The following is a 17696-nucleotide window of genomic DNA, read 5'->3' as shown; positions in this document are numbered from 1 at the left end:
AAGAAGTAAGGTACACACTTGACAATGTTTGTTTTTATTACACTTCACCAAACCCACGCAACAAAAGAACCAAAAAATCGTGAGATTATTACTTGTGACATTAGAACCAAATATATGGATGTAAGAACACGCGTTTAAAACTAAATTAAACAGCAATTAAACATTTTTATTTAATTTAATGATATTTTTATTAAACTTGGACCTTTATTTTCTTTCATTTTGTAAATGTAAGCTTTTAATTTAGACAAGTGCAAACTGGGTGCCTGTAAGATGCTGGTACGGACGTACCTGCTCTGCCAGAATTGGCTCAAAATCGAGCATCTTCGGAAGTGGAGCCGCGTGCAAAGTTACAAAAAAATGCTGAAATAATAATAAAATCAAATTCGTTACATTTATATAGCGCTTTTCTGGGTACTCAAAGCCCTTTACATGGAAGTGGGGAAATCTCAACCACCACCAATGTGCAGCATCCACCTTGATGATGCGACGGCAGCCATACTGCGCCAGAACGCCCACCACACACCAGCTGATTGGTGGAGAGGAGAAAGAGTGATTAAGCAAATCAGTAAATGGGGATGATTAGGAGGCCATGATGGACAGAGGCCAATGGGCAAATTTGGCCAGGATGCCGGGGTAAACCCCTACTCTTTTTCGAAGGACATCCTGGGATTTTTAATGACCACAGAGAGTCAGGACCTCGGTTTAACGTCTCATCCGAAGGATGGTGCTTTTTGACAGTATAGTGTCCCCATCACTATACTGGGGCGTTAGGACCCACACAGACCACAGGGTATAAACCAAGCTTTACACTCTTTAATTATAGCTAAAAATATAATAAAATTAGTCAAAACTTAATTTAACAAACAAACATGTCAACCGTGGAAATCTGTGGATCTTTCAATGGGTCATGGGATTGATTCCCATGTGAACGCATGCTGATTGAAAAATCTAAATCATAAATGCATTGTTAGTTACTTTGGGGAAAGAGCATATATTAAATGAATATGTAAATATTTGTTCTTTCTTAGGTCCAGTGGATCACAACTCTCCTCCTCAGAACAGTTTGCATTTGAATGGTCATAGTCAAGTGACTGTGGGAGTGGTACGAAGAGGCCGGGGCAGACCCAGATTAGACGCACAAATACAGACGCCAGTAGTGGTACCGACACCCCCGTTGACCCAGGCCTCTGGAAAAAAGAGAGGGAGGAAAAGCAAGAAAGACCTGGATTCCCTACGAAGAGACTCCGACCATGAGGAGGAGCTGCTTCTGTCTACAGGTGATGAGGGCGGGGCTTCTTCTACAGCCCAGGACAGTAGTCTTTCAGATTCAGGGGTAGTGACTCCAGAGTGTCCGAAACCACGAGGCAGACCACGAATCACCAGAACGCCAGATACTCCACCTCCTTCAAGTCCCAAAACTCTCAGAAGGAGCAGTCGGCGTGGCAATGAGGAGACCACGCCCCCTACACCAGGCCCTGCCCTAAGGGAAGAGCCTGAAATTTATATGGGAGAGGATGGGAGCTCGAAAGGGCAGATGAGAACGCGTAACCAGGGCCGAAGGACAGCTTTCTATAACGAAGAAGACTCTGAGGAAGAGCAAAGACAGCTTTTGTTTGAGGATGCCTCTATTACTTTTGGCACGTCGAGCAAGGGGAGAGTCCGCAAGCTCACCGAGAAGGCCAAAGCCAACCTTATTGGCTGGTAACAATGCCAACTTTGCATGTCCTATGCGACACAAGCCCTTATCCTCGCCCTGCTGGGGAGGGGGAACCATTCCTGCTGCTATCAGACTGTCATGATTATCTGAATCTTTCATTCTGACTCTCTAAATTGATTATCACGTTTTGAATCTTTGACTCTTTTGGTGACTTCAAGAGTCACAGCCCCTTGAAATCCCCCAACTTATACATTTTCTTCCACAGAAAAATCACAAATGCAGTTAAATACTGATTTTCATATGCACTATATTTGAATGCCAGTGAAGAAAGGTACTTACACAGTCTTATGAATCCAAATACCTGATTTCATCTCTCAAGAAATGGTTGAGTGTGTGTGTGAGAGTGTGAAATAACTTGAGCTTTTACTCTGTCTTGTTTCTTTAAACTGTTAATTTTATGCATTGTTTTTACACAGTTGTTGCTAAGGGCAACAAATCAAACACTTGTTAAAAAAAAAGTCTATTTTTAACAGATCATTGTGTAAGTGGCTGTAAAGCTGTAGTGGAGTGCAGAGAAGGGCCTCATAAATTTCCCGTGTTGTCTTTTTAACGTCTTTCTCTGCAAGTCAAGATCAGTGGCAGTGGTAATTCACGCATGTTTTTATATAATTAGCAATACCTTGTGCCTTTTCATACGTTCAATACATTACGGCTCCTTTGTACTCCCCAATTTGTGTGTGAGTGTGTTTGATGCTTTAACGTATTGATTAATTCAGTACAAACGTGTGTTATTGATCTGTTGTTATGATAGAGATTAGTGAGCAGCATATCTCCACATGACCACTGTGTGTGTGTGCGTGTGTTGAGTTCATGCAGTTGTTGAGGTGTGTGTTATAATATTGACATCATTACTCCGTGCCTGTTTTATCGGGCTCCCAGAATGCACTGTGATCCCTAACTAGAACCATGACTTATATATATTTATATACAGTGACCGCAAAAAGTGTTTTGGCACCTAAGCCACAGTTTTAAAATGTCTGAATGTCATTGCATTAGAGAATGAAATGTAAATCAGAGGGCATCTGCAAACAAATGAAGGTATTAAGGTCTTAAAACAAGCAACACCTTCATTTGGAGGCTTTACTCAACAAATATTAATATGCAGTATACAATACTGTTCTAAAGTTTGGGATCTGTAAGATTTTTTTTTTTTCATGTTTTTGAAGTCTTTTATGTTCACCAAGGCTACCTTTTTTCTTTCGTCCAAAAATACAGTAAAAACGGTAATGTTGTGAAATATTAAAATTTAAAATATCTGTTAGCCTATATTTTAATATATTATAAAATGTAATTAATTTATTTCTGTGATGCAAAGCTGAATTTTCAGCATTATTACTCCAGTCTTCAGTGTCACATGATCCTTCAAGAATTCTATGGGGCTGTTTACACGACACCATTTTCAACCTAAATTGAAAACTTTTTATGCATTTTAGCCGTTCATTTACACGAAAACGTGTTTTGGTGGCCTGAAAACGGAAACTTTTGAAAACGGGTTTCAAAGTGCAAGTTCTTGAAAACTGTCTCCGTGTAAACAACAAAAACGCCTATCTGTGAAAACGATGACGCCATGCACATGCGCATTACATGTTTAGTCTATAGTAGCTGCGTCCTCCGGAGATCGCGTTTGAAAGCTGCATACGTCATTGAGGCTGTCTCATTTAAGAAAAGTAACCGTTAGATTGCAAAGTAAGAAAGAACTTACAGTATTTTACACCTCAAGAGGAATAACAGTCAATTTTATTACGGTTACTTTTCTTAAATAAGACATCCTTTACATATGCAGCCTTTAAATGCGACCTCCGGAGGATGCAGCCTCCGAAATGAGATGCAGAAATTAGGTTTCATCGCCATCTAATGGCCTGCCAGCAGAATACAGCATGTCATTTTCACAGATTCGTGTGAATGGGGATCGTATTGACAGCGGTGTCGTCTGTACGCGGAAAACTCAAAGGAAAAACTTTTATTTTTTTAAAGAATATCCTTGCAGTGTAAACGTACCCAAAGTGCAAGTTTTTGAAAACGATACCATTGTCATCTAAACTGCAAAAACGCGAATCTGTGAAAATGGTGATGACGTGCACATGCGTAGTACGTATTTAGTCTGTCCACCTTATTTGTCAACGCGGAAGTAAGGTGTTTCTGTGAATGTGCGAGACTTCCGATTTATTAGCCGCTATATGAATAATGAGAACAATATCAAAGTGCAGTAAACTATAAAAATAAGGTGGATAGGCATGCCCGTTTGGTGCGAGTGCTCTGAATAAGAATGCGTATGCGCAGGCGCGTAATCTTTCTTTACAAAGTGACATCGCCATCTACTTGTCTGGCATGCGTAATGCAGCGTTTTATCAGGATTCTTAAAGTTAGATTAAAAAGTTAAAAAGACCAGAATTTATTTGAAGAACAAAATTACTGACCCAAACCTTTGAACAGCAGTGTACAGTTAATTGTGATTAATTGGAAAATAATGTGATTAAATTAAACTAAATATAAAATTACAATTAAACTTTAATTCAAATGACAGCCCTACTTTGAGGTGATTTTTAGTGGATATTCCCAGTGTTCACTCAGGTGTCCTAGCAGAATAACTACCAACACGTTAAACAACCATAAAATGTCCAAATATTGCTTAAACATTTGCTTTCTTTAAAATGGATGCCACTTAGTTTGATATTTTGATATTTCAATTCAATGTCATTAATACATTTTTAGATGTTTCTCAAGTGTCCAAATACTTTTGACGCCACTGTATATTCTTACAAACCACTATTGACAGAGTTATTAATATGTGTGTAGCGACGTTCATTGCCTCACGTTTTCAACACTCTACCTGTAGTTTCATCTAGCCCGGAGAGCAGGCCTCTTTTAAAACTCATTGAATTACCGTGGAACTGCTCATTTCATTAGCCTCATCACATTGGAACACTGTGTTTGAAATTTCCCATTCTGATGCATCGACTCAGTAGAAACCACAGGGCAGCGAATCACACAAGAGGCAGTGTGCATGTCGTATTCTGTGTTTTGAATGTGCCTTGACTTTTTGTGTGTATGTACGTGTCTGTGTGATGTACAACTAAAGAATTAAGGTATTGTATCCCACCTTAAAGTCCGGACTCACATATGCAGCGTAGTCTTTTATAAGGGAGGCACTCGGTCTGGTTTGTTGCCATGTGATTTTGTAGGTTCTTGCGTACTCTCAGCAGTTGTGGTCTGGGTGATCCATTACGACAGAGCTAATCCAGCCCATAGCTTTAAAACTGGTTTGCTGAACCAAAGCCTTTGAATGTGTTTGGTTGTGGAATTTTATGTACGAGACTGTTTGGTGGGTATGTATGTGGCTGTTTTATATGCAGGTGACGCATGTCTGAGTCCATTTCTGTATTTGTGTTTATGTACAAGCCCCATGTTTTATTGAGCTGGTGTTTATAATCTGTTGCTACATGAAATCTGTATTATATCTGACTCACCACGACCCCTCTATTACCACCATACTGCACAGGAAGTGACATCGTACGGACTGTTTGACAGGTTTCAGAGGGGAGATCAAAGATGGATGCATGTTAGTATATTCTCCGGTCTTTTAAATCTGAAGGTACAGTCATGTTTGTGGGGTCAGGGTCTTTTTTTCCCCTCTCCGGTCTTATATCCTCAGACTGAGAGGTCTTTCTATGTTAGTTTGTATACTTTTATATAAAGGAAAAAGTGTAAATAAAGACGTTAAATAGAATGTATGTGTAGGGTGTACTGCTGTCACATTAGTTCATACTGATATTTTAAGGAAATAAACATTTGTGTTTCCACAAAATCTTGTTCTTTAATTCTTTCACATATTTTTTTTTGCTTTAATTTCGGTCATGGGAAACCTGAAGTATCAGGCAAAATTTATAAATTGGGATTTCCAGGCCTGAAAAAGCCATAGAAATGAATACAATCTTAAAAATCATTTACGATTACGTTAGATACTGTATTGAGTGAAATACAATATATGTGAAATATAATATAGATTATTAGGATTTGTACCTTACGTGCATCAGATTGATATTATATGACCATTCCTAAATTATGACAACTAAAAATAAACAAAATTGAACTTTATGAAGGTTAAGATGCTATTTAAAACCATTGAATGGTGGATAATAAACCATTTCGTGGAGAGCAGCGCCCTCTATCGTGCATTATTTGGATTCAACTGCGCTTGAAATTTTTATTGATAGGAAAATGTACAAGGCAAATGATATAAATGTATATTAAAAAGTATATTTTGATATTAAAAAAAGTAACAAAACTGGGGATACATTTTTTTTTTTTTTTTTTAATTAAATGTGTTAAAAAAAAAAAAGAACAGGCTCACATGACACAGGCTGTCTTCATTTCTATAATGTGCTGATATAGTTGTATGACTATTCCTGGTGATTTTTTTATAGGCCTATTAAATATATGAATATTATATACATTTATATCAAATCTTAAGAAAAACAGCTGCTAAGATGACATTTCTCAGAACTATGACCACAAAATAAAATATAGGCTACTAAATCAACTGTAGGCTATGCTACAAACCTGACTTGTGAATGCGAATGTCTACTACAAACAGTGTTTATAGTTTTGTAAATGTGTGTTTATTTTTTGAGATGTCGTTATGATTCAGGATATTTGGCTTATAAAAACAAACATGCGCGCGCGGTGTCCTTTCCTGACGTGGCGGCGCGAGACGCGTACACACACCTCCTCTCGTGGACAGCCGCTATTGGACGCGCACTGTCTAATAATGTTCAACTTGGAGGCACAGGTGCCAAACCGAAACTGCCCGCATGTAAATTTCATATTCAGTTTTCAAGGCAATGCTTACACAACGCATAACAAGCTAAGAGTTTCGGTGAGCTCTTCCTGTTATCAAGTTAAAAATAGTATCCTATCTCTGACAATAGTGAACTCAGTGCTTATTCACTGAAGTTCATGCACAAGGTAAGGTAGCCAACTTTTAACTGTGCAGTGTGTTGGAGAAATATCGGAGAATAAATATAGTGTACATAGGCTATTTTATACTTTTTAAAAACATTTTAAAACTACAGCAGTAACATACTATGCTCGGGTACTGATTTGAAATCTCTGTCATGTTAAATGTACAGGCAGCGATGCCTCAAATCACGTCAGGTGTGATCATGCAGCTGACTCTGCTGCTGTCCGCTTTACCTGCGCAGTATCTCATCTCCAGATGGACAAGCGGCACCGCAGCACAACGACACATCGCCACTCAGAGGTAAACACTAAACACAAACACAAACTTTTTTTTTTTTTTTAATTAATAGCCTACAAAAGTAGACGTTTACGTTGTTACAAAAAAGTCATTTCAAATGAAGTTTGTTCTTTTAAAGGCCTTTCTATTCATCAAAGAATCCTGAAAAAATGTATCAAAAATTTTCAACATTGATAATAATCAGAAATGTTTCTTGAGCACCAAATCTGCATATTAGAATGATTTTTGAAGGATCACGTGACACTGAAGACTGGAGTAATGATGCTGAAAATTCAGATGTAGAAGAAAACAGTTATTTCAAATTGTAATAATATTTCACAGTATTACTGTTTTCATAGTATTTTTGATCAAATAAATGAAGCTTTGGTGAGCATAAGTTCTTCTGTCAAAAACGTTAAAAATCTTACCAACCGTAAAATTTTGAATGTTAGTGTATTCATATAAATTTTAATCTTAAAGGCAGTTTAAGATTTTGTCATTAGTTACTCACCCTCATGTCACTCCAAACCCTTAAGACTTTCGTTCATCTTCAGAACACAAATGAAGATCTTTTTGATGAAATCTGAGATTTCTATCCCTCCACAGACTGCCTTCACAACTGACACTTTGATGCTTCCAAAAGTTCATAAAGAGATCATAAAACTAATCCATATGAATTGAGTGGTTTAGTCCAAATTTTCTGAAGAGACTCAATCGCTTTATATGATGAACAGATTGAATTTAGACTTTTATTTACATATAAACATTGATCAGCGAACATAAACAAGCTCAACCGAACCTGCTTGATGCGCGAGAACAAACCTCTTGTTGAAGCTCAAACATGCTGCGTAACACGAAAATGAACCTCATTAGTTCTTGTTGAAGCTCAAACGTGCTGCGTAACACGAGGATGAACCTAATTTATCCTTACGGAAGCTCAAACGTGCTGCGTAACACGAGAATGAACCTCATTGGTTCTTGTTGAAGCTCAAACGTGCTGCGTAACACGAGAATGAACCTCATTGGTTCTTGTTGAAGCTCAAACGTGCTGCGTAACACGAGGATGAACCTAATTTATCCTTACGGAAGCTCAAATGTGCTGCGTAACACGAGAATGAACCTCATTGATCCTTACGGAAGCTCAAACGTGCTGCGTAACACGAGAATGAACCTCCTTGGTCCTCTTATAAGCTCAAACGTGCTGCGTAACACGAAAATGAACCTCATTAGTTCTTGCTGAAGCTCAAACGTGCTGCGTAACACGAGAATGAACCTCATTGGTTCTTGTGGAAGCTCAAACGTGCTGCGTAACACGAGGATGAACCTCATTTATCCTTACGGAAGCTCAAACGTGCTGCGTAACACAAGAATGAACCTCATTGGTTCTTGTTGAAGCTCAAACGTGCTGCGTAACACGAAAATGAACCTCATTAGTTCTTGTTGAAGCTCAAATGTGCTGCGTAACACGAAAATGAACCTCATTAGTTCTTGTTGAAGCTCAAACGTGCTGCGTAACACGAGGATGAACCTCATTTATCCTTACAGAAGCTCAAACGTGCTGCGTAACACGAGAATGAACCTCATTGATCCTTACGGAAGCTCAAACGTGCTGCGTAACACGAGGATGAACCTCATTTATCCTTACAGAAGCTCAAACGTGCTGCGTAACACGAGAATGAACCTCATTGGTTCTTGCGGAAGCTCAAACGTGCTGCGTAACACGAGAATGAACCTCATTGGTTCTTGTTGAAGCTCAAACGTGCTGCGTAACACGAGGATGAACCTAATTTATCCTTACGGAAGCTCAAATGTGCTGCGTAACACGAGAATGAACCTCATTGATCCTTACGGAAGCTCAAACGTGCTGCGTAACACGAGAATGAACCTCCTTGGTCCTCTTATAAGCTCAAACGTGCTGCGTAACACGAAAATGAACCTCATTAGTTCTTGCTGAAGCTCAAACGTGCTGCGTAACACGAGAATGAACCTCATTGGTTCTTGTTGAAGCTCAAACGTGCTGCGTAACACGAGGATGAACCTCATTTATCCTTACGGAAGCTCAAACGTGCTGCGTAACACAAGAATGAACCTCATTGGTTCTTGTTGAAGCTCAAACGTGCTGCGTAACACGAGGATGAACCTAATTTATCCTTACGGAAGCTCAAATGTGCTGCGTAACACGAGAATGAACCTCATTGATCCTTACGGAAGCTCAAACGTGCTGCGTAACACGAGAATGAACCTCCTTGGTCCTCTTATAAGCTCAAACGTGCTGCGTAACACGAAAATGAACCTCATTAGTTCTTGCTGAAGCTCAAACGTGCTGCGTAACACGAGAATGAACCTCATTGGTTCTTGTTGAAGCTCAAACGTGCTGCGTAACACGAGGATGAACCTCATTTATCCTTACAGAAGCTCAAACGTGCTGCGTAACACGAGAATGAACCTCATTGGTTCTTGCGGAAGCTCAAACGTGCTGCGTAACACGAGAATGAACCTCATTGGTTCTTGTTGAAGCTCAAACGTGCTGCGTAACACGAGAATGAACCTCATTGGTTCTTGTTGAAGCTCAAACGTGCTGCGTAACACGAGGATGAACCTCATTTATCCTTACGGAAGCTCAAACGTGCTGCGTAACACGAGAATGAACCTCCTTGGTCCTCTTATAAGCTCAAACGTGCTGCGTAACACGAGAATGAACCTCCTTGGTCCTCTTATAAGCTCAAACGTGCTGCGTAACACGAGAATGAACCTCATTGGTTCTTGTTGAAGCTCAAACGTGCTGCGTAACACGAGGATGAACCTCATTTATCCTTACGGAAGCTCAAACGTGCTGCGTAACACGAGAATGAACCTCCTTGGTCCTCTTATAAGCTCAAACGTGCTGCGTAACACGAAAATGAACCTCATTAGTTCTTGTTGAAGCTCAAACGTGCTGCGTAACACGAGGATGAACCTCATTTATCCTTACGGAAGCTCAAACGTGCTGCGTAACACGAGAATGAACCTCATTGGTTCTTGCGGAAGCTCAAACGTGCTGCGTAACACGAGAATGAACCTCATTGGTTCTTGCTGAAGCTCAAACGTGCTGCGTAACACGAGAATGAACCTCATTGGTTCTTGCGGAAGCTCAAACGTGCTGCGTAACACGAGAATGAACCTCATTGGTTCTTGTTGAAGCTCAAACGTGCTGCGTAACACGAGGATGAACCTCATTTATCCTTACGGAAGCTCAAACGTGCTGCGTAACACGAGAATGAACCTCATTGGTTCTTGCGGAAGCTCAAACGTGCTGCGTAACACGAGAATGAAACTCATTGGTTCTTGCGGAAGCTCAAACGTGCTGCGTAACACGAGAATGAACCTCATTGGTTCAAGCAAACATGCTTAAGCTTCCGTTTACCACAACTGATGTGTGCGTTGATCAATGTTTATATGTGAATAAAAGCCTAAAGTAAATCTGTTCATCATATAAAGCGATTGTGTCTCTTCAGAAAAATTGGACTAAACTGCCTGATTCATATGGATTAGATTTACGATCTGTTTATGAACTTTTTTAAGTGTCAAAGTTCTAGTCGTGAAGGCAGTGTGTGGAGGGACAGAAAGCTCTCAGATTTCATCAAAAAGATCTTCATTTGTGTTCTGAAGATTAACGAAAGGTTTGGAATGACATGAGGGTGAGTAATTAATGACAGAATTTTTGGGTGAACTAACCCTTTAAATCTTAATTTTAAATACAAAATGATTTCATGGACATGGTCAGCTGTCTGTATGACAGGTCTGGTCAACAAATCTTTTATGTTTTTAACTATTTTTAATCAACTTTTAGCTTCTTTTCCAATTTACTTAAACGGTCATGCGGAGTGACATTATTTTTAACTACAAACGCATTACTAGAGGTTTAAAAAGAAATTCTTAAAAAAATATTTTTTTTATTTCAAGCATTAAAGCTTAAGCTTTTAGAGCTACAGTAACAGCATGTCCATAATTTATGACTGTTACTGTACTTCATAGTCTCTTATTAATTAAAGAGACTGACTGTTTAATAGTATAGAGTGTCACATGTCACAGTATATGCCGCTCTTTGAAATATCCCATTACATATTCCATATTCAGTATCCTTGACATGTGGGACTCCATGAGAAAATCCTACTTGAGCACGACTGCTTGGGTCGACTGGCTAAATACCTGGATTCCCAAACTACCGTAAGTGTATGCGATTTCTTTTTCTAAAGTCATTCTGAATGCACTCAAATGCTGAGGTGGGATGTTGTGTCACTTTACAGGTCCTTCGGAGAGGAAGAGGAACACTACACTCTGGAAGAAGCGCTCGCAATCGAGATGTTGATGCATGAAAATGAGAACGGGTACTTTGGAGGTACATGTCTCTGAATTATCTCAAAGCAGTCATTTAGATATATTCATATAATCTGGCATTTAAAGTTTGTTTGAGTGGGGGAAAAATAGAAGTAACAGAACATAACAGATGTGTTTCTACTGTATGGGATCAGTCTCAAAGGAGGTGCGAAGCCCCAGGCCAGCATACGTGCTGCACCGTGTAGGACAAGTTATCATGGAGACACAGAATAAAATGATTGGTGTGATAGTGGGCTGGGATGCAGGACTCCAAGCCCCCCCAGAGTGGACCAAGAGAAAGAAATATTCGGATTCAGAGGTTTGTAAAACAGATAATTGCTGTTTGTCATAAATGTCATAACCTGAAACCACAGGAATATAACAGTAGTCTATTAAAAAGGTGTATTTGTGTGTAGCTGGAGAAAGCCAAGGACACTCCTCATTACAGAATTCTGTTCATGGGGCCTGATTCCTCATCAATACTGATCGGATACATTCCCCAGTCTAACTTGAAACTCTTTCAAGGCTTTGAGGTGCAGAGAACAATATTTTTAACTTTGTCTTTAAGGTTGTCTGGACTTAATCAGTCTTAATCTTAATCAGTGTTTGTGTCTGTCTTGTGCCATAGCCGGACATTCCTGTTCTAGACCGCTATTTTTCACACTTCGATGGGGAAAAGTTTGTTATGCAGGAATGGTTGCAAGAAATCTACCCTCACGACTGAAGGAGTAAAAAAACGAGAGGTTTTAAAAACACCTGGAATCACAGACATGATGCCTGCTATTCTTCATTGACAGTATTGATGCTTTTAAAGCGATGAAAAAAAAGGAGGCAAGTAAATTTGAGAGATGTATCTTGTTTACATACTCCATATGCATAGCAATTTCAGTTATTAAACCAAAGAACTAAAAAACCCACATCACATTTATATTTTTTTTTAAAATGATACATGTCTTAAAGATTTTGCAAGGGATATGTAAAATTATGAACATAACTATTTGTGATGTCAAAGCAAAATTATAGACTATTAATTGGTTTTATAATATGCCATTGGATCAAAATGCATGTTGATCTGACTCAAATGTGTTCCAGGATGAATGAATTTACAAGTCTATATGATATAGCCTATTTATTTAGAACAAAACAGAAGGATTTGTTGTGTAAAACAGTATTGAGAATGTGATAAACAGTGTTCAAAGTAAAGCCATAAATGCAAACATTATTTCTTAATAAAGTTTAATTTATTTAAAATATACCTTCTCGAAATGTTGTATTTTATGTTGTGTCCATCATTGGGATCCACCGAGTACAGTGTGTTTAGACAGTGCTCCTCTAAAACACAATATAATAATAATGATGATAATAATAATAATAATAATACATCGAGATATTTTCGCCACATGAAACAGTGAGGGAACTAAACCTCGGTGAACCGTGGAAGATGAGAGTTACAGGTATGAGGCGTCTTTTTTTTCCCTTCAAGTGAGATGTTTTTGGAGCGATGGATCAGAAATAGCAGTCATAAGAGTAATGTGGTCGCTCGTTATGATCCTGTGTTGATTTCAAACGCTTAAGAGCATGTGGTTGTTATATCTCGCCCAAGCAAGCACAGATTCGATTAAAGTTGTACGCTGACAGGTTCAAAACTCTCGTCCCTATTAAACTCTTTGGAAATATGCTTATGACACATAAATCAGTGTTGTTTAATAAATATTTTTGCGTTTTTGTTAAACTTCCAAAGAGTAGGCCTACACAAGCTGTACACATTTTGAAGGCTTAACTAACAATCTGACAGCTTCTGTGATCGATTAGTATAAATCAAATTAAGCTTAATTTTAATCTTAAACTGGAAAAACACAAACAACTTAAACAAATGGCAAATCATATAATTCTCCTTTTAAAGGATGGGTCATATTAAGGCTTTAAAATCCAAAACTTTCGTAGGCCTAGTTCACCTATCGGCTTATATTGTGTTTTTAAATCCCTTAATTTAAGTATTTTATTTTCAGCTCCCAAGCCTCTTGTCTGCTGTTTTGAGATACTTGTATTCTTCGTTATTAATGTCCTGATTTTGTGCTCATGCATTTTTGACATTTCCTGCCAGCTGTGTGGGTTATTTAATAATTTATTTGATTATTAATTTGTTTCAATACGTAAGGCGGTCTGGCGGAAGCTACATATTTTATTTCATAACTTGTTTAAATTATGGATTTTTTTTTTTTTTTTTTACACAAACGCATCGCTTCGCTTCAGAAGGCCTTTATTAACCCCCCGGAGCCGTGTGGAGTACATATTTATGATGGATGGATGTGGATGGAGGCACTTTCTTTTTCAAAGTGAACTAATCCTTTAATAAAGATACCTTATTTCTTACCTTAAACTTACTCCAAATCAAATACCCGAGACCTTACTGTATGCTGTGTTCCCCCTCTTGTTGTTTGCAATCATCAGGTCTGCTGTTCTCTTTATGCAGTCCTCTTTGCCCTTAGTTAATTTCCTCTTCTATCTAGAGAAGTAATAGTGTTTTATCCAGCTTTTTCTCCTAATGAATTTTCACAAAGCCCAAAATCAATCTGTTTAGGTCATGCAAGAATGGACATCTATTACAATGGCAGATGGTAAACACCCTCCTTCATATTTTAAAGGAGGCAGAGCAAGGTATGAATGTCTTGTTCAGTGTCATGAAGACAGATCATCTGACATAGCAAGTGAAATAGAATATGAAGACAGATCAAGAGTATTTTCATGATTTTACCAGCTATAACAAGCAACATAGGGGCAAAGAAGTCTGCCCGTCATGCTAATATAGTTATAATTACATCAAGTGTTTGGCACTATAATTAGCAGTCTTAAAAACCTCCAATTTTTGTTTTTAGAAATATGAGAACAATTATGTAATTTAATAACCAAGCAAGTATGTCATCCATTATGTGTGCAAGATGCGTACATGCATCATTATACGAGTATGTATTATTCAAACACTGGCTCGTCTAACTCATTTATTAGACTTTCAGATTTCAACAGTGTTTTCTAACACGCAAATGTGATTTTACCAGTATGCTCGAGTACGGCTCAATTAATTGGTTTGGACCAAGTTTTTAGCATCATCTTTTGAGTTGCACACAGTGCAATTCCATATACTGGGTTGGAAAATGTATTTAGTCTGTTAAAACATCACATGTGCAATCTTTATGTTAGGCCCTTTTGTGATACTGGTGGTCCTCTATGGTGCATTATTTAGTCAGCAGATACTTGGAAAAAAATTAACATGTAATTTTATTATTGCTAAACAAAAACTTCAAAATTTCCTCCTGTTGCTGTCCTTTGGTCGCAATTCAAAGGTCACAAACACACGTGACGAGGCAGAGACTAATGTAACCCCAGTCCTCTGATGTAGTGTTAGAGGAGAGCCAGTGACTTCATGCTGACCGCTGGTCCACTCTTGTGATTCCTCCTCGCGTACAAGCAGCGGGCGTCCCAGAGCTTGTCCCAGAATGCCACACGCCTCACTGGCTTTTAGCCGAGCGTTGTCCACAGCTTCCAAACATACTCGCCGCCTGCATTCAAACCATTACAAACAGGCATATTAATTTATTTTATATGGAAAATGGCTGGTGTGAAGCTTTACATGAAGACTGACATTGTACAAGCATTGTTTACCTTAACAAATTGAGGCTTTCAGCACTGTGACTGTAGTAAGGGTCACCAACACACACGCTTTTGTCTAGTTTTTCAATCAAAACTGAGCGTGCACTCTGCATCTTCTCAAAGTCTGAAAACACAAGAAGCACCTGCAGAGACAAAATAGATAAATAAAGAGTAAACGTATCGTAACCTGACAATACAGGACACCTCTATCCAAATTACCTCGGCTTGCATGTGGAAGAGCTCCTCCTCTCTTTGTAAATGCTTGGCCACAGTGATGTTTTCTTCCTGTTTGGATAGAAAATACTGGAATTGCTTGTTCTTTCTTTCTTTATTTTTAGAAATACATACATTTTTATTCAATTAGCACCTTGACATCATGTTGTCTTGCAGTCTGTAGTATGTATTCCAGTCTTCGCGTAACGCTGTTAGTCACGTCGTTAACATTTTCTTTACTGTTTTTGACGCTGATTGTAACGGTCGCGCGGTCCGGAGGACACGATAACTCCGCACAGCCCGTCACCTGAACCACTCTTACGTTGCTTTGAGTGTGTAAAGGTGTTTGCTTGCGGCCCCGATTGAACACCGACTCGTTTTCGTCTCGGTAAACATCACCAGCAGTCGTTGAAACTGCAGCAAAGACACGAGACGGGCTGTGCGCCATATTTGTTGGTAAACCAACGTGGCGCTATGGCAACTTGTTCAGTGCATGTCGGGAAATGTTGTTGTAGTCGCTTTTTATACGTCACAACAGCAATATCTGAAATGTCTGAAGATTTTGTGTTGGCGCAAACTTACTTAAATCTGTATATTTCCAAATAGTTAGAATCGTTCGATTAGTTTAAAAGATGCTTCATTTTACTCTCATAGATTGTGAAATCAAGTTATTTCTTGAGAACTGACCAGCAGAGGGCAGCACAGATCAACAAACTGACGGACACAGTTTGCACAGAGCGTTTGACAGTAGATACACCTAATTTTGTTACATAAAACATTTAAAAACAAAGCACTATATTATTTGAAATTAAAGTTTCAAATGAATTGATTTATGATTTAGATGTGTCAATAGTAAACACTTAGTATGTGATATCACCATAGGAAAATGTATGCATAATAATAATAATAACAAAAATAATATAATAATAAAGACAATAATAATTAAAACTTTAATAAAATGTAATAAAATTAAAGGTTCAATTGAATTGATTTTAAATGTGTAAATAGTAAACACTTAGTATGTGATATCATCACCATAGGAAAATGTATGCATAATAATAATAATAATAGGCCCTAATAATAATAATAATAAGGAATTATTATTATTATTATTATTATTATTATTCAACTATAAAAAGTCAATACATTTTTATTTAGACTGACCTGTTTAGTGTTAGAAATATTTTTAATAATTTTAAAGCAGTAACAGCAGTGCATCTCATAACACAGTTTCATCATCCTTTTTACGATTATTTTTTAAGGATCAAGTATTAACTGTTATTTTAATGTGTGTTAATATGCGCATGTGTGTATGTGTGTATAAATATATATATTTATAATATATTATATATAATATATATATATATATTTTGTTACTGGACATATGGACATTGTAGGCTGTTATTTTTAAGATTGTAATTGTTTGCAAATGTTGTTTGTTTTATAGCTAAATTATTTATTGATTTATTTATTTCTAAAACACCTTTAAAAATAACCTTTTCGTTTGACCTAACAGTTTGCCTATATCTACCTTTAATAGTTTACCCATTTCAAAAAGCATACACAAATTCAATAATATTTCATAAATGTTTGTATTATTATGCACATTTTAAAAAAATATATATATTTAATTGTGACACCAAATATAAATATATATATATATATATATTTGTTATGTTCTGCTTATTATTATACACATTAGAGAGAATTAAAGGCAGACTACAATTCATGCAAGGCCTGTCTGTTTGTTTGTATTAAACCGTGAAGCCCTCTGTCTAATCCCACTCTGAAAATGTGCAGGACGTATTTGTTGATATTGTCTCGGGTTGCACATAGTTCTATGTTGGCTTTTTGAAACTGTTTATCTGATGATGTGTCTTTGCCAAGATACATGCAATGGCTTCTTTTATTTGCTTAGCCATGTAGGCTTTGACTCTGGATCTCCGCCATTCTGTTGAAGGAAGGAATATTTGATGTTCAAGCTGGGATCGTGGGTGCAGGCGTGGGGTTTGGAGACACTGAGCGCTTCAAACGGACTGATAAGCGATCCGATAAGTTGCGTACGGAAGCACAGCAGTCGAGCTGTGGAAACAAGGAAGCAAGGCCAATTCCCAGGAAATGAAAAATAACATAAACTCTTTATCCCTCTCTCTCTGTGGCCTACATGGAGTTAAAAGGAATGACCTCAGTGTCGGTCATAGTGAATATATGTGCTATTTAAGGCTTTAACATCTTAAAATTCAAATTTTATTTAATTGCATTAATTTTGCTGTTATATTTGATAAACAAATTTATGTAGCTCAGTAGTATTATAAATGAGGGAAATTGAAACCATTGTCAGTCATTTAATTTTCATCAGAGATCACCTGCATAGTCCACCTGTCTGTGATGTCATGTGACACCTCCGTCCACCTGACCTCTCTTTCATTGATTGGCAGTGGTTGGTCTCGCTTGCTGTGAACCCTGGGAAAATGCGTTTTGACTTGTCTTTCGTGTTCCTGGACATGATTAGAGACTTCAGCAGGG

At 37.9% G+C, this 17696-nt stretch overlaps 3 protein-coding genes and 1 long non-coding RNA gene across 10 annotated transcripts in view; 2 read left to right on the top strand and 2 right to left on the bottom strand.

Annotated features, from left to right (window-relative positions):
- phip (pleckstrin homology domain interacting protein) overlaps positions 1 to 5522 on the top strand; it is a 47137-nt gene extending 41615 nt beyond the window's left edge. For all 4 annotated transcript variants that reach the window (XM_051879649.1, XM_051879648.1, XM_051879652.1 and 1 more), the window contains one exon: positions 1029 to 5522. In XM_051879649.1, coding sequence (XP_051735609.1) covers positions 1029 to 1705 — 677 coding nt within the window. In that variant the 3' untranslated portion in view covers positions 1706 to 5522. The remainder of the gene's footprint in view (positions 1 to 1028) is intronic.
- Positions 5523 to 6433: 911 nt separating this feature from the next.
- On the top strand, positions 6434 to 12564 carry si:dkey-261l7.2 (uncharacterized protein LOC569751 homolog). 2 transcript variants are annotated; one of them, XM_051880789.1, is made up of 7 exons: positions 6434 to 6593; positions 6847 to 6977; positions 11070 to 11159; positions 11240 to 11331; positions 11465 to 11628; positions 11726 to 11842; positions 11938 to 12564. In XM_051880789.1, exons 1-7 carry the CDS (start codon positions 6486 to 6488, stop codon positions 12031 to 12033), a joined length of 798 nt encoding a protein of 265 aa, XP_051736749.1. In that variant the 5' UTR covers positions 6434 to 6485; the 3' UTR covers positions 12034 to 12564. The 2 variants fall into 2 exon arrangements, with proteins under 2 accessions (XP_051736749.1, XP_051736750.1); XM_051880790.1 differs by having other exon boundaries at positions 6504 to 6682.
- On the bottom strand, positions 7544 to 10459 carry LOC127505325 (uncharacterized). Of its 3 annotated transcripts, XR_007927686.1 has the most exons (5): positions 9910 to 10459; positions 9655 to 9705; positions 9400 to 9501; positions 8278 to 8685; positions 7544 to 8022 (listed from the first exon to the last, which is right to left on the bottom strand). It is a non-coding gene; the product is annotated as an uncharacterized LOC127505325 (long non-coding RNA). The 3 variants fall into 3 exon arrangements; XR_007927685.1 differs by having other exon boundaries at positions 7544 to 7869; positions 8584 to 8685; positions 9400 to 10459; XR_007927687.1 differs by lacking the exons at positions 9400 to 9501; positions 9655 to 9705 and having other exon boundaries at positions 8278 to 8736.
- A 1994-nt stretch (positions 12565 to 14558) lies between the features above and the next one.
- On the bottom strand, positions 14559 to 15674 carry irak1bp1 (interleukin-1 receptor-associated kinase 1 binding protein 1). The gene is made up of 4 exons (XM_051880791.1): positions 15325 to 15674; positions 15177 to 15242; positions 14970 to 15100; positions 14559 to 14866 (listed from the first exon to the last, which is right to left on the bottom strand). Exons 1-4 carry the CDS (start codon positions 15616 to 15618, stop codon positions 14608 to 14610), a joined length of 750 nt encoding a protein of 249 aa, XP_051736751.1. The 5' UTR covers positions 15619 to 15674; the 3' UTR covers positions 14559 to 14607.
- Between the last annotated feature and the right edge of the window lie 2022 nt (positions 15675 to 17696).

This window comes from Ctenopharyngodon idella, chromosome 22 (genome assembly GCF_019924925.1).
Source record: "Ctenopharyngodon idella isolate HZGC_01 chromosome 22, HZGC01, whole genome shotgun sequence".
In the NCBI taxonomy this organism is placed as follows: Eukaryota; Metazoa; Chordata; class Actinopteri; order Cypriniformes; family Xenocyprididae; genus Ctenopharyngodon; species Ctenopharyngodon idella.
This window is presented reverse-complemented; position numbering and strand designations above follow the sequence as displayed.

Bases quoted from the DNA above. Each gene is read 5' to 3' on its own strand.
- si:dkey-261l7.2 (XM_051880789.1), top strand. From the start codon at position 6,486: ATGTTCAACTTGGAGGCACAGGTGCCAAACCGAAACTGCCCGCATGTA. The intron at 6,594-6,846 runs GTGAGCTCTTCC...TTAAATGTACAG, and splicing joins ATAACAAGCTAAGAGTTTCG to GCAGCGATGCCTCAAATCAC. The intron at 11,843-11,937 runs GTGCAGAGAACA...CTTGTGCCATAG, and splicing joins AACTCTTTCAAGGCTTTGAG to CCGGACATTCCTGTTCTAGA.
- irak1bp1 (XM_051880791.1), bottom strand. From the start codon at position 15,618: ATGGCGCACAGCCCGTCTCGTGTCTTTGCTGCAGTTTCAACGACTGCT. The intron at 15,101-15,176 runs GTAATTTGGATA...TTGTCTCTGCAG, and splicing joins TCTTCCACATGCAAGCCGAG to GTGCTTCTTGTGTTTTCAGA. The intron at 14,867-14,969 runs GTAAACAATGCT...GTTTGAATGCAG, and splicing joins GAAAGCCTCAATTTGTTAAG to GCGGCGAGTATGTTTGGAAG.